Source organism: Pseudochaenichthys georgianus, chromosome 10, assembly GCF_902827115.2.
Source record: "Pseudochaenichthys georgianus chromosome 10, fPseGeo1.2, whole genome shotgun sequence".
In the NCBI taxonomy this organism is placed as follows: Eukaryota; Metazoa; Chordata; class Actinopteri; order Perciformes; family Channichthyidae; genus Pseudochaenichthys; species Pseudochaenichthys georgianus.
In genome coordinates, this window is record NC_047512.1 from 15,129,243 (window position 1) to 15,144,805 (window position 15,563).

The 15,563-nt window shown below is 39.0% G+C and overlaps 1 protein-coding gene across 1 annotated transcript; it reads left to right on the forward strand.

The window, feature by feature from the left end:
• Positions 1 to 1,281: 1,281 nt before the first annotated feature.
• On the forward strand, positions 1,282 to 15,561 carry xpnpep2 (X-prolyl aminopeptidase (aminopeptidase P) 2, membrane-bound). Its single transcript, XM_034092607.2, has 21 exons — positions 1,282 to 1,554; positions 2,100 to 2,161; positions 2,581 to 2,691; positions 2,777 to 2,840; positions 3,561 to 3,665; positions 4,616 to 4,702; positions 4,861 to 5,004; positions 6,153 to 6,254; positions 9,232 to 9,313; positions 9,946 to 10,150; positions 10,747 to 10,836; positions 11,143 to 11,252; positions 11,420 to 11,497; positions 12,205 to 12,276; positions 12,370 to 12,430; positions 12,625 to 12,694; positions 12,833 to 12,937; positions 13,575 to 13,634; positions 13,743 to 13,819; positions 13,915 to 14,004; positions 14,789 to 15,561. The coding sequence occupies exons 1-21, from the start codon at positions 1,503 to 1,505 to the stop codon at positions 14,987 to 14,989; spliced, it is 2,028 nt and encodes a 675-aa protein (XP_033948498.1). The 5' UTR covers positions 1,282 to 1,502; the 3' UTR covers positions 14,990 to 15,561.
• The last annotated feature ends 2 nt before the right edge of the window (positions 15,562 to 15,563 follow it).

Genomic DNA, 15,563 nt, shown 5'->3' on the forward strand with positions numbered 1-15,563 from the left:
TTATACAATAATGATTATAGAAGAATATAGAATATATCTTTATTGTCATCACACATCAGTGCAACGAAATTCAGTTGGCATCTCTCAATGCAATACATGAATCATAATATCGACACATTTTTGTAGAAAACGTCCAAAAAACAATTTAAATAGTGCTTTACAAAAGGCAGCACATTAAACACCAACACTTATTAAAGCAAATATAGAACAAATGTAGTTAGATTCATATACATTACAGAAATAAGATTAAGATTCAGACATTCTTTCTTATTCCCAGAGGGAAAATGTAATTAATGTAAATTAACGGAGAAGTCTGATAACACTTTAAGTATGCTAAATATGAAGCTACAGTCAACATCTGCTTAGCTTAGCATAGAGACTGGAAACAAGGGGAAACGGCTAGCCTGCCTCTGTCTAAAGGTAACAACAGTTTTCACCACAACTTTAAAGTGATAAAAAAGACTTCAGGAAGAGTCCCAAACGTAACCACTCTGTTATTTAGTATGGTTAACTTTACACTGACTTTTGTACAGAATAAACAAACTGGATATCATGTGTTAAGTAGTTTTAGAGGTGAACGTTGCAGGTGTTGTTACCTTTAAGACAGAGCACAGAAAGCTGTTTCCCCCTGTTTCTAATCGTTATGCTAAGCTTGCTATACATTCACGTATAATAGACAGACATGAAGTGGCATCGACCTTCAGATATGACTCTTAATCTCGAAAGTGAATCCCCGTTTAATGTCAAACTATCAGTTTAAACCGCGCTAGCATAAAACGACGTCAAACTAATTCCAGTAAAATAAAAAAGAAGATATTATAAGATGAAATCCTCTTCCTCTCCTCCACCTCTCCTTTTTAGCTAAGTGGCAGAATACATTTGGCATGAATGGAAGGATTGAAATAAAATTATATGGAAATACCTGCAGGATTACAAGGCCTCGCCTATAATATGTGGATCTGTAGACACTGCGCATGCATTTATATGCAAATGTGAAAAGTATAGGCGTTCATCTGCACATGTACAGGACTCTCCAGTTCTTTGTGCATTGCATGTAAAACAGCCATTGTTGCCATCTCTCACTTCTTATTGGTGCAAATAATTAAGATAACAGCACAAGTGTGTTTTTATTTGATCAAAAACACAAGATGACCGTGACTCTCAGGGGAAATTCCACAGCTGCTGAGTTGCATCATGACACAATGAAAAACGTTGAGTAATAAACAGGTGGGGGGTCATTGTAGTTTGACTCGTATTTTAAGTCAGGAAGCAAATAAATGTTTCTGAACTCCAAGATCCACCCCCAAAGCTGCTGCACATGATTACTATCTGAGGGCCGCAGGGAGAGGAGATAGTGGCGGAGGAGGAGGAGAGAGAAGAGAGAGAGGGCAGTCATACACTTCCCACCAGACACCCACACACACTTTCTCACATACGCTGCATACACGTCGGAGCACCTGCTTTGCGATCACTCTGTCTGTGGATCTGCTCTCAGCGACGAGATGACTTCTTGTGGCGGGCTGCTGCTGGCTCTCTGTCTGGCTGCACTGACAGGTAAAAAGTTTCTGCTCTGTCCTCACTGGTGTGTGTGTGTGTGTGTGTGTGTGTGTGTGTGTGTGTGTGTGTGTGTGTGTGTGTGTGTGTGTGTGTGTGTGTGTGTGTGTGTGTGTGTGTGTGTGTGTGTGTGTGTGTGTGTGTGTGTGTGTGTGTGTGTGTGTGTGTGTGTGTGTGTGTGTGTGTGTGTGTGTGTGTGTGTGTAAAAATAAAACATTGCCTTCTGCTTTTTCTGTGCATGTTAGTTTTCTCATCAGGATTCCTATGATGAGATATGATATATTTTATCAAATCCACTGTGAACAAGGACCTGATTGAACTCCACTCCCTTTATCTAGTGCATAACTCTTATTGGTGTGGTTATTGTGATATCATTGTTATCTTTTGCAAGCTACTTTGACTGATCAGGGCTATTTTTAGGCTTATAAATCCAGAGGTTATAAGTTCCATTGATTCCGAAAAACATCCCTCATGATCATGTGCTTTCAGGGCTCACTATTTAGTTTAATTTCCCAAGACATTTCATTGTGCGCTTTGCATTCCAGGAACCACTGCTGTTGCTGCTGCGTACGAGCGGACTGAGAGGAACTGCTCCGCCTCGCCTCCTGTGAGTGAATAGAGGCTCTTTGATTGAAAGAAACATTAGAATACAGATAGTACATCATACAATTGACTTCAGAGAACAGCATTTTCCATGGGACATGTTGCACAAGTTTTATAAAGTTACAGATAATGATTACTGCACGCAGGACAGTTAATGATTACAATGGGAGATACAGGAACTGATGAATCAGCAGTTCTGCAGGTTTTAATTGCATTTGAAGACTTTTCACACTCTGTCTTTCTCTCTCTTTGTTGTTTGTGTGTGTGTGTGTGTGTGTGTGTGTGTGTGTGTGTGTGCGTGCGTGCGTGCGTGCGTGCGTGCGTGCGTGTGTGTGTGTGTGTGTGTGTGTGTGTGTGTGTGTGTGTGTGTGTGTGTGTGTGTGTGTGTGTGTGTGTGTGTGTGTGTGTGTGTGTGTGTTACAGTACCTCCCCAGCACAGCAGTTAATACCACTCTCCGGCTTCAGGAATTACGAGTGCAAATGCTTCTCCAGAATATCTCTGCCTACATTATTCCTGGCACTGACTCTCACCTGGTACATCTGCTGTCCGTCATAATTAACTCCTTTGGGATTTAAAATGTGTGTGTGTGTGAGATGCTAACGTCTGTTTCTCTGTCAGAGTGAGTATATTGCACCACGTGATGCCAGGATGGCCTTCATGACCGGCTTTACAGGCTCCGCAGGTACAATCCCTTTCTGCCTCTTCTTTCCTTTTTTTTCTCCTTGTCCTTATCCTCCTCCTCCTCCTCCTCCCCCCCCCCCCTCCTCCTCCTCTTCCCCATGACTCAACTCCCCATGTCTGAGTGCCGCGGTCACGCAGCTCCTCTACTTTCATCCCACATCCTCACCATTGAGCCATTTTTCTTTTAATTTTATCGCTCGCTGCATCTTTTCATTCGTCTGAACTCTCCGATCTTCACCATTAAATCAGAAGATGTATTTGCACGCAATAATGCAGAATGAATTCATGATTGTATATATTTGTGCACTCAGCTGTTGCACGCATTAAAACATAGGAAGACGGATGATATTTCAGTAAAGTGCTCTTTACGCCAGGCCAAAGATATGCCAGACTGCTCAAAGAAAAATCACTTTTTCTGGGTGTCCATTAAGAATAAGTCCAACATTAGATTTTGGGATCTACTCAGCTGTCACTACTTAAGTGCATGTATCCCATGTTTGGGTACAGCAGTGGAATGATAATATAAGCCCTGATGACACTGTGTTTCTACCACACATCTCCTCAGGGTTTCTCCTTCCTGTGTCTCTTCACATGCCTGCATTTTTCTACATTAGCTAGCACATCAAACATTGTTCTAAGTCAAATCTGGCATCACGAGTTGTTTTGAATTCACTGTCAATATTCCTCTGGATAACGCAGCTGCTGTTTTGCCTCTCTGCAGGCACTGCTGTGGTCACTCAGACAAAAGCAACTCTGTGGACAGACAGCCGCTACTGGGTGCAAGCTGAGAGACAGATGGACTGCAACTGGGATCTGGAAATTGATGGTGGGCAAACGTATTGTGACTACTTGTTATGACACACATCCAACGGTGGTTTTGATGATCTTGTCTCAAAATAACCCCTGACAAAAGCTGCACGCATTATCAAAGGATTTATAAGATAGAAATAGCTCAACAAAGGAACAGTCCCAGCATGGTTTGTCTTGCAAATGTATTTTAATACTGAACAATTGTGCTGATGTTCACACATTTGGATACAGTGGGGCAACTTTGCATTTTAGGACTTTTACAGGCACCTACAGTATTGTAGTCAAGGGTTTGCACAGTGGCAAAAAGAGCTCAATAAAACATATACGCTCCGTAGAGAAACACGCTGCAAATAGAAACACTGCAAGTGAGAACATAAAATATATTTCTGTGGGGAAATTCATCATTATTTGGATTGTATTGGATATATTGGCTACATCTTTAGCATTTACCACATTTATTTACATTAATATATGTGGTAGAATTATTTATTCCTATACTACACAATTATCGTAGCCAAAATATTTTTCATTAACAATATTATGATGTGATCTACAGACGTTTTGAAAATAATAATCATAATTATAAGAATTTGTATTTGACTTTGTTTATTGTGCGTTTTGTCTCTTTTTTGGCAAATAAATTACATTTAAAATACAAATGTAGGGAGTTGAGAGTATCTTACTATAACTAACAAAGCATATATAGAGTATAAATAATATTATTTAAAAAATATTGTGAACAACCCTTAATAACATAGTATAAATGTTATCTGAAAGAAAATAATAAAATAATTAGATTGATAGAGTCAATAAAGTATATTAGTTTTCACATGTTATAACAAATAAATTCTCTGCTGATCTAATTGGCAAACCCAAACATTTTTGAGCACAGGTGAATAAACTGCATTTATTCTGTCACATCCTGTTGAGTCATCTTGAACTTGTGTCATGTGTGATGTTCCCCAGTGTCTGTCCGCAGCGTGGCAGAGTGGCTGATCTCCGAGGTCCCACCGGGCGGCTACATCGGCTTTGATCCCTTCCTCTTCTCCCTCAGTGAGTATCCGTCCTCCTGACAGTCCAGGTTAACATCGATAAAGTGCTCGCCAGAGTAGATGGAAAATGATCGATGGAGCCTCCAGACGCCACGCGGACTGTTTACTCATCATTGATTCGGCTCAGTTTGTGTAATCATCTGCAATTTCCTCCATTAGAAACGCAGGGGGACTACAGTGTGTTCCTGGAGTCGACCAATCGCAGCCTCATGTCTGTCCCCGTTAACCTGGTCGACCAAGTGTGGACAGACAGGCCACCCATCCCACCTGGCAACCTCACCCGCCTGCCCGACAGAGTCATAAGTAGGTGTAGTCTAGTGCTATACACACACACGTCTGCCTGTGAGGTGCCCCTTATCTATGTGCTGATAAATACCTGCAAACTGGACTGAAATGCAATAAGCGGCTCCACAAACATAGCCATAAAGAGTCTCTTCATGATTTTATGGTTGCCTTAAAGATCAAATATCAACTTTGAGAGAATAGATAAGCCTCGGAGCAGGAAGTTGTCTGGAAGCCCGTTATCCGTATTAGTCTTTATGGTGGGAGAACAGACAAATGGAGAGTGTATCATAAACCTAATGGTCTCTGTGTGTGTGTGTGTGTGTGTGTGTGTGTGTGTGTGTGTGTGTGTGTGTGTGTGTGTGTGTGTGTGTGTGTGTGTGTGTGTGTGTGTGTGTGTGTGTGTGTGTGTGTGTGTGTGTGTGTGTGTGTGTGTGTGTGTGTGTGTGTGTGTGTGTGTGTGTGTGTGTGTGTGTGTGTGTGTGTGTGTGTGTGTGTGTGTGTGTGTTGAGTTTTAGGTGAGTTTGGGTATGAAAGCATGCACTCACACGGTACTTGGCATTGTGGGTAGAGTCCATCAAGTGATGAGCGTTTTGCACACGACATGAAGAGAAAAGGACAAAGTTAATGGAAATTCAATAATGTATGTTTGCACTTAGCAGAAGTCTCTTTTATAGATAAAAACTACTATTCACAACTTTAGGAAAACTCTAGGAGAAGTTGAGTTTCATAACTGGTGCTCCATTTAAATAAAAATAAAAAACGAATTATATAAACATAGTGAAGTTAAGAGTTGCACGGATTTTTTGTATGAACAATGGGTCTAATTTGTAATGTGAAATGTGTTGTTGTCTACTTTTTCTGTAAGAAGCAATGTAGTGTCTCTCAGTTAATTGTTTTGAATTTGAGCTCCCAACTTTACCATTTGTTTCTTCAATATCACCGCACTCATCAAACTCATTCAATTCAGCAAATCTTTTCATTTGAATTCGATGCGGAGGACTGAATCAATACATTTATATAAAATGCTTTGCAATGAAGCAGCAAGCTGGATTCAAACGATGTCTCTCCCTACTGATTAAGATCATGGTGAAGATACCTAATAAAACTCAATATCTGTCACAAAATGGCATCAGGTGTTAACTGTCATGTTGAATGTGTGTTTGCAGAAAGGTCCTGGGAGATGAAAGTGGAGCATATACGGAATCAGATAAGAGAAAATCCATACGAGCCGACAGCTCTTCTGCTGTCCGCACTGGATGAAACAGCCTGTGAGTAACTCTAACTTCCTCCATGAAGCTCTTAATAAATCATGTTGCTGATTTGGAAAAACGAATACTAAACCACACCAGCATTATTCACTGAAAAACACAAAAACATGAGAATTTTGCATTATTTATTTATTCGTTCTTAAGCCTTCAAAAGTCCCATTAATTAGAAATATCTTCTTCTAGGGGAATCCTTGTCAAGACGGCAGAAAGAACAGCTTCACGTAAAAAAAACAATTTCACTTGTTGGAACACGATACCAGCTAAATCCATCACACACTCCACATCAAGGATTTTCAAAAACAGCAACATATTTCCTTCTGGTCAATTTGCATGAGACCTTTAAAGGTTTTCTAAGAACAGTACCTTCATGACCTCGGGCATACTAAGAGAACACATTTTTACAAAGCTCAGGGGAAACCACGGGGGCATCAAATAATCTATTTTGCAGATCTTTAGTGCTGGTATAAATATGATTAGTTTGTACGGTGGCCCTGAAGTGCAAGACACCACAGCATTTCAGAAAACACCACAGCATTTCACAAAACACCACAGCATTTCACAAAACACCACAGCATTTCACAAAACACTACAGCATTTCACAAAACACCACAGCATTTCACAAAACACCACAGCATTTCACAAAACACCACAGCATTTCACAAAACACTACAGCATTTCACAAAACACCACAGCATTTCACAAAACACCACAGCATTTCACATTGGACGGAAAGGGTATTCCTTTAGGGAGAACACTTCTTGTTTGTGATTGGACAGAGCCAGCCAGAGAAGCACTGCTGTGATTGGTTGTTTTTTCTGCCAGTCAAGAAATGACGCTTGTGATTAGCCCAACACATCAGCCGTTAGCTCAGCTGTTAGCACACACTCAGAGCTCACAGCTCCTCATATCTGTTCAGAAACTGGACACAAGTTAAACATGTACAAACCACAGACTGTCTAGGTCATGGTGAACACAGTCGCTGCTTTATTTATGTCTGTATCAAGTTGTTGTGAGCGTGGACGGAGCAGCTACAGGTTAGTTTAGCCTGATGGATCCGATTCCGATAGGATTTACATGGAGATACGGCCCGCCCCCTCTCCAGCGTCTTGTTTGAATGACAGGAGTAAATACAGAATTAATGCTTTATTAACTCATGGTTTTTAAGGGGCTTATCTCCATGTAAATACTATGGTAGACCACCCAATATTCGTATCGCTCTAATCGCTCGAGTTTCACCGCGGCTGTCAGCTGTGTTTGCTCCTGTCAATGCTGTCATTCAAACAAGAGGCGCTGGAGAGGGGACGGGGCGTATCTCCATGTAAATCCTACAACAAAATGAACATATGTGACCGTGATTTAATTGTAATACACGTTTCAAAGTGATGCCGAAGTAACTACATACTGATAACAGTTAGTAAAAACCATGAATTAACGCTTTGACAAGTCTGCAGACAAGACGGCAGGCGAAAAGCTTTTAAAATGCGTGTTTTCTGAATCGGATTCATCAGGCTAAACTAACCTGTAGCTGCTCCGTCCACACAACAACATCATACAGACATAAATAAAGCAGCGACTGTATTCGCCATGACATAGACAGTCTGTGGTTTGTACATGTTTATCTTGTGTCCAGTTTCTGAACAGATATGAGGAGCTGTGAGATCTGAGTGTGTGCTAACGGCTGATGTGTTGGGACCATACGTTGTGTGACCATGGTTGGGACATATTTCGCTGTCGGGTGTTGACCAATCACGAAGCGTCATTTCTTGACTGGCAGCAAAAACAACCAATCACAGCAGTGCTTCTCTGGCTGGCTCTGTCCAATCACAAACAAGAAGTGTTCTCCCTAAAGGAATACCCTTTCCGTCCAATGTGAAATGCTGTGGTGTTTTGTGAAATGCTGTGGTGTTTTGTGAAATGCTGTAGTGTTTTGTGAAATGCTGTGGTGTTTTCTGAAATGCTGTAGTGTTTTGTGAAATGCTGTGGTGTTTTGTGAAATGCTGTGGTGTTTTGTGAAATGCTGTAGTGTTTTGTGAAATGCTGTGGTGTCTTGCACTTCAGGGCCACCGTAAGTTTGCTTAGAATAGCAACATGTGCAGTTTGTATAGCCCCTGGGTAAACATGCAGTATTGTTCATCACCACCAAAGAAACATCATTTTATCTCCGCTCAAGACAATTATATGAATAGTTTTAAAATGTATTTACAACTGCAGAGCTACATCCCACATTTAAAATCATTGCAAAAACAACAACATGTGTGATTATTTAAAAAACGATGTGTATGATAATCCCCTAAGAGAATGCACAACACAAAGAGAAGCAAGAATGTTAAATAACATAAATTATAACCAGTAATGAATCCTATATTATGTAAATGTAATAGTTGGGAGATACAATATTAGGATATATAACAATAAAACAGGATACCTTTTTACAGTGCATAACATTTTCAGAAATGGCTGAAAAGTAATCCCAAATGTCTTATTTCCTTTTAGTCCACCAAGCGGCTGCAGGGTCCTTTATAGCTGCTTCTTTTTACTAAAGCCTCAGGACAGATCTGAAAACACAGTTTACACCAAAATAAAATGGCAGGGGACACAAAGCTCAAATGCAAAAACAGCTTTTAGATTGAACTGGAGCCCGAGGAGCTGCATATTATACTCAGAATGTGGTAAAAAAACTTAAAAACTAAATGACAGAAATATAGAGAATAGACTACAGATATTTGTTGAAGAGTTTTTCAAAAACATCTTATAAATCATGAGGAGCACTGCTGAGCGTCAGACCTCTCCTGACTTCTGATTTCAGAATTAGCGAGTCTGTTTTCAATGACAGGGACACAGAAGAAGTCACGTCTGTGAGACAGAAACACTTGATATAAACGGCGTGCCTCGGCTCAGGTGGAAGAAGTCGATGATTTAAATGAATGCACAAGCTGCTGCTCACAGTCGGCGGTGGTGTGTCTGTTTTGATTTCTAGGGCTGTTCAATCTGCGCGGCAACGACATCCCATACAATCCCTTCTTCTACTCCTACACACTGCTTACAATGGATGAGATCTGGTAAATTAATTATTCTGGGATTAAATGTGTGAAACTGTAGCATTCATTTCAAATTGTCTTTCTTATGTCTTTGTGACTCCCATGACATTTAAGAGGATTTGAGGACTGTAGCACCAAATAGTGTAGCTATTTTAAATGTAATGACATTTGCACTGATTTAAAATGTAATAAAGCACAATGATGTTATAAAATATCATGACTCATATTATTATAATATTTTCACTGATGATGTAATAATACCATATTACATTATTGGGAATTTATATTGACGATGTCTAATCTATTATCTACCCTTTTCTAATGAACGAACATTGAACTACGACCAATCAAATGTGTTTCATTTTCCATTGATAATGATTTTAGTTCAATGCATCTCCAACAAAAAAAAAACTCATCTTTTGCCATCTGTTGTACATTTAAAATGACAAAAAGCCTAGAGTTTACATTTCCAAACATGATGTTACATTATCAGTCAGGACGTTTTATCACGTGATTTGTCAAGTCAATGGGTTTTATTATATTTTCTTTCAGGTTAAGTGCAAATATTAGATTATCAATAAATGATACCATCATTCAAACAATAACCTATCTTTTTATGAACCACTCTCCCTTCGTCCATGCACTTCTTCCAGGCTCTTTCTCCACACAGAGAGAGTGACAGAGGAACTGAAGGTGTACCTGAACGCCGCCTCATGTAGCGGGCCCCTCTGTGTGCAACTGAAAAGCTACGACTCTGTCCGAGAGCACCTGCAGACGTACGTGGATCAGCCTGGGGTTAAAGTGTGGATCGGCACAGAGTACACAAACTACGCACTTTATGAGATCATTACACCAGAGGTGGGCAGACATTTTATTATATTTACTGTACTGCATACTTTCCTTATCTCTTAGTGGTATATTACTGTATGATCTTAAAATATACTCTGTGTACATACAGTTTCATTATCTTTTGTATTGCCTTAGTCTGCGAGCACTCGCTTGCTGCTGCCCGGTATATTTATATAATGAGTTGTACATATTTACAGCTTTGTATATATATTATTCAAGAAATTGATGTAATGACTGTTTTTAATGTGAAAGCGGCCACTCATTGTGAAAAAAAACAAAGCTCCCTAAAATGTACCTTGCTTTGTGCTCTATTTTACTCAAAAAGGAACCATTATTTATTCCAGAGAGTGCAGGCTTAAGGCATTTCCACATGTGACAAAAAGGCTTTACAGTAACAGAATACACTTGTTCCCTCATACAGTAATAGCAAAAATCTATGCAGGGTTCTTAAATCAACTTACACAAAAATAATTAAAACTGGGACTCTCTACAAAGGTAAAAAAGCTCCACCCTGTTTTTAACGAGAGGTCCAGGTTTCTCCAATATGAATAATACTAAGAAATATATTTCCTTGTATTAATGATGTTGTTTTTTTCATCATGAAGGAGAAGCTGATGACAAGCACCTACTCTCCTGTGTTGACGACGAAAGCTGTGAAAGATGAAACTGAGCAGCGTATCTTGAGAGATGCTCACGTGAGTCACCTTCACACATCCTGTTTATACACAACCACACACATGCACACATGAGCACAAATATAGCTCATATCTGTGCTCCTATGTGTGTGACTTCATTGTCAGACTGTTGGGACTTTTATGAATCGTTTTCATCAAGAGATTGAACACTTCAGCGAACATAGGCCCTGAAACATTTATTAGCTTGTCCATAGGTGTCTGAACAAGTTTGCAACATGTCGTGTGACTCAGTCCGTGTGTGTTGAGCTGTTATGGTATTGCAGGATGTTGAGCCTCTGCTGGTCGTTGTGTTATCTCTCTGTGCAGGTGAGGGATGCAGTCGCAGTCGTCCAGCTGCTGATGTGGCTGGAGAAGGCGGTGCCGGAGGGGAAGGAGACCGAGCTGACTGCTGCAGCATACGTCAATAAATGTCGCTCGTGAGTGCACACGAGATGGAAGAAAGCTGTATTTCAGTCAGAATATCAGTTTTGTGGAGCCTGGAAAACATAGTATAAAGGGACGAAGAAGAGAGATATAGTGACAATCCAATCTCAGTCATGTTCAATAATTTAAAAATACAACTAATAATAATATATTTTCACAGCAAACAGAAAGACAGCAGAGGCCCGAGCTTTGAGACTATCTCTGCAAGCGGACCCAATGCTGCACTTGCCCATTACAGGTAAGATGTAATAATTTCTGCTTACTGACTTCTTCTTTTTCATTGATATCAAACAAATACATTATATTATCTCTAGTTTGCCTTTAGCTTGCAGCGTTCATTACTGCAAATACGTTTTTTCAGAACATACAATATAGGTTTTCATTTAGAGGTGCTATACATTCATGAGAGGGAGCATTTTGGTGGCCTGGGAGTTTAATAATTTGATTACCATTATAAGAGAAATGTATAAAATCCTTTACTTAATTCAAAGTAAAGAAATATCACACTTAAAATACTCAATCACAGATAAAAATCCTAAATGTTACTTGTAAAAGTACAGAATAATTATGAGTAAAATGAACTTAAAGTATAGTGGTAATTATTTGTACGTATATTTGTATTATTAATAGGAAATATTATATAGAAGTATTATAAAAAGTAACCAGTTTTATAAATGTAGTGGAGTACAAAGTAGCCAAGAATGGAAATATTCAAGTAAAGTACAAGTGCATCACAATTGTACTTAGGTATATTACCTGAGTAAGTGTTACTTTCCTTTAATGATAATCACAATGAGTGTCATCCCCCCTCTTCAAGTTGATCTACATCCATCATAAAATGCTCTGCAGTAATGTTAAACTTTACAAACACAGATCCTTGAGGTTTACCACAACTACCACCTGCAGTGCTGCTTTCATTTCCTGTTTTTCTGTTATTTCCTGCAGCCCTTCAGAAGAAACCAGCAGGAGGCTGACAGTTGATGAGATGTACCTGGTGGACTCCGGCGGCCAGTACCTGTGAGTAAAAACACTCTCTGTCCACACACTCTCCAGTTTCACATCACAGCTTGTGCATTTCAAATGAGTCATCATGTCTGTCGTTACTCTCAGAGACGGGACCACTGACATCACACGGACCGTTCACTGGGGAACCCCCACAGCCATGCAGAAGGTAACACGTTGGATATCATACTGGAAAAAAAAAAGATTTCGTTTTTTATTTAGGATTTTTTTACTAGCCAACACTTTTTTATGTAACTTTTGGCCGTAAAAGCCTTTGCAGTAATGTTTATTCACAAAATATCATCCAAATGATTCCTTTAAAATCCCATTTTCCTCTCATTAATCACATGTCTCGCTCTGCAGGAGGCCTTCACTCGAGTGCTCATGGGAAACATTGAGATATCTCGAACCATCTTTCCCTCAGGGACACGAGGTGGGAATAAAAAATATATAAAACGTTAAATTCTAGTGTCACCACTAGAGCCCCATTTCTTCACAGTTTGATCAACATTTTGTAAAAATGTTCCTGCAAGGTCATTGAACTCTGTGTGTGGCTTTTGTTTACCATCAGGTGTAAACATGGAGATGCTCGGTCGCCGTGCATTGTGGGAGGTGGGCCTGAACTACGGGCATGGCACAGGCCACGGTGTTGGAAACTTCTTTGGAGTTCATGAGTGTATGCTTTCCTTTTTTTCCCCCACTTGTTTTCCGTTTTTGATATATTCAGTACAGTGATTTGTCTGATCGACAGTTCAAATCATTTTGACAGTGGTTACAGTAATATAAAACCAAGAGAAGCAGCATTCTATCACACTAGACAAAATTACTTTAATGATACATTTATTTTTTATTAGCCAAATAGTTGCTGATCAATCAAATTATCGATTCAACAGGCATTGTTGCAGATTTCTGTATGTGTGAGCTTTTTCTGAAATGTTCCAATTCTTAAAGGTTAAAGCAATTACAGAAATGGACATTGCATTTAAAACCCTAACTAAGTAATGAAAAAAATGTAAAATGTAATACATTATCAAGATAAAATACAACACTACTGCCTGAAAAAATAAATCAAAAAATACATTAGTCATTTAAAAAATATCTATTGGACATATATTCCTGAAAAAGAAAGGTACAAAACAAAACGACAACACTGTACAACATTTAAATAGACACAATTCAATCTCAATTCAGGTAATGCTCACTAACTGCAGGAACATATGCAACAATAATGTCCACAAAGGTTTTTCTTAAGATTTGTTTTTACCTAGGTTTCTGTTTTTTTTTAATAATGTATTGTTGTGATATTTTTTTAGGGCCGGTTGGCTTTCAGAGTAACAACATTCCCTTTAGAATCGGCATGTTCACGTCTATTGGTGAGTTAATATTACTTGTTTTTAAATACATATATATCCATTACATATAACACAACATAGTGATTAATCTATAGGAAATGCAGAAAAATTCAAAGGATTTGCTTTCAGAACCTGGATATTATAAGGAGAATGACTTTGGGATCCGTATTGAAGATGTTGTTGTGATCAAACCAGCAAAAACAAAGGTAGATACACAACAGAGCTTTGTTGATAATCAACAGTTATTTAAAGGATTCCCTGTCAAGGTATTCTCTCTGTGAATATCCATTTCTTCCCTAAGTATGGTCATAACTACCTGACCTTTGAGACGGTGTCACTGGTCCCATACGACAGAAAGCTGATTGACACCTCACTTCTCAGCTCAGAACAGGTAAGACATTACGTTGGATCGATGGAAATTAAACTATCTGTATGAACTGGATATTGAGAAATTAATGGAGTTCAACATTATTTCTTTAAAAAATGCGTACCCAACTTACTGTAAAAGAATGCCCAGTTAGAAGCAATAATGTAAGTGGACTTCCCCAGAGATATGAACAGTTTCCTGTTTTAATTTCTTATATTTGTACATAAGAGTGTGACATCAACCGAGGCTTTCGATTTCCTGCTCTCTGAGTGCAGGTTTCCTCTTAAAATCCCCCCTTTACACTTCAGTTCAAAGCTTCTCCACAGCTCAGAGATTCTGTAAGAAAACAAAACCACATGTGAAATTAACTTCTATGTTTATCTTTCCATTTAAGGTGTAAACATAAGACTGGTTTCTGAAGCATTATTATTGTATTTGCAGTTACAAAATGCTTTTGATACAAAGAAAGTTGGTTTTGGGCTTATTTTCAAAAATGTAATATTTTTGTAATAGTTCACATCAACCAATTACTAAGATCCTTTACTCCAACACTATACTTGGATACACTGATGAAATACTTGTAGTTAACTCGAGTATTTCCATTTTCTCTCAAGTCAACTATATTTTCTTTTTCTACCATTATCTGCAAAGTAATGATATTTTATTTAGTATTTTTGACGAGGGGACAAAATCACAGAACAGGACGAAAGTGGTTGTGTTATTAACTGTTTGCTTGTTTTCTCACATATACAGTTTACATCTCTAGGCTTGTTTTCTGACTTTCATTGAGTGTTTTCTCTTGCTTCAGCTTCAGTGGCTGAATAATTACTACGAGACAATCAGGAAGCTGTTGGGTGCTGAGCTGGACAATCAGGGACTTCACGAGGAGAAGAAGTGGATGCTCAAACACACAGAGGCCTTCATAAAGTCTGGATCTTCTGAGTCCGTCTGCTCCTCCTCTCTGACTCTCATCGCCCTGGCCGTCACTCTCCTCCACAACATCATCTAATCTTCATCTCTCTTGCACATTAACAGCAGACTGGCGCACTAATGTTACCCATATGCAGGCTCTATTGAGCCGCTAAACCAGGTCGAGAGATGCACTGTAATTTATCATTTCATTTAAATTAAAGGATATATTTGTTTGACGGTTTAATTAATTGTAAATTGTTGATATTGTGGTGTTTTTAAAGTTTGAAATTATATTGTAATTTTTTTAGGTTTTTGATGTTTTGTTTATAATCTGGACATTTGTATGACCAGTTGATATCATTTATATTGTTATTAAAGTAGCCTAAGACTCTTTCAAACAAAGGTGTGGACAAAAGTCATAATTCGGATGACCTGGCTTTGACTTTAGTCAGATGTGTACAGACTTGTATTTTCATGGATTTATTTTACAAAAAGCATAGGCCTGGAGATACAAATAGATAAATGTCGACAATCTACATCAGCACAATGCCCAAAGAGTAGACTGTATGAAAAGTATTCAAGGGATCAACTCTTGTTGGTAGGCCTACCTGACAAGGCTGCCGGTACTTAGAATCAAGCTGACAGCAGCCAATCATATTGTGGGGGCAGGA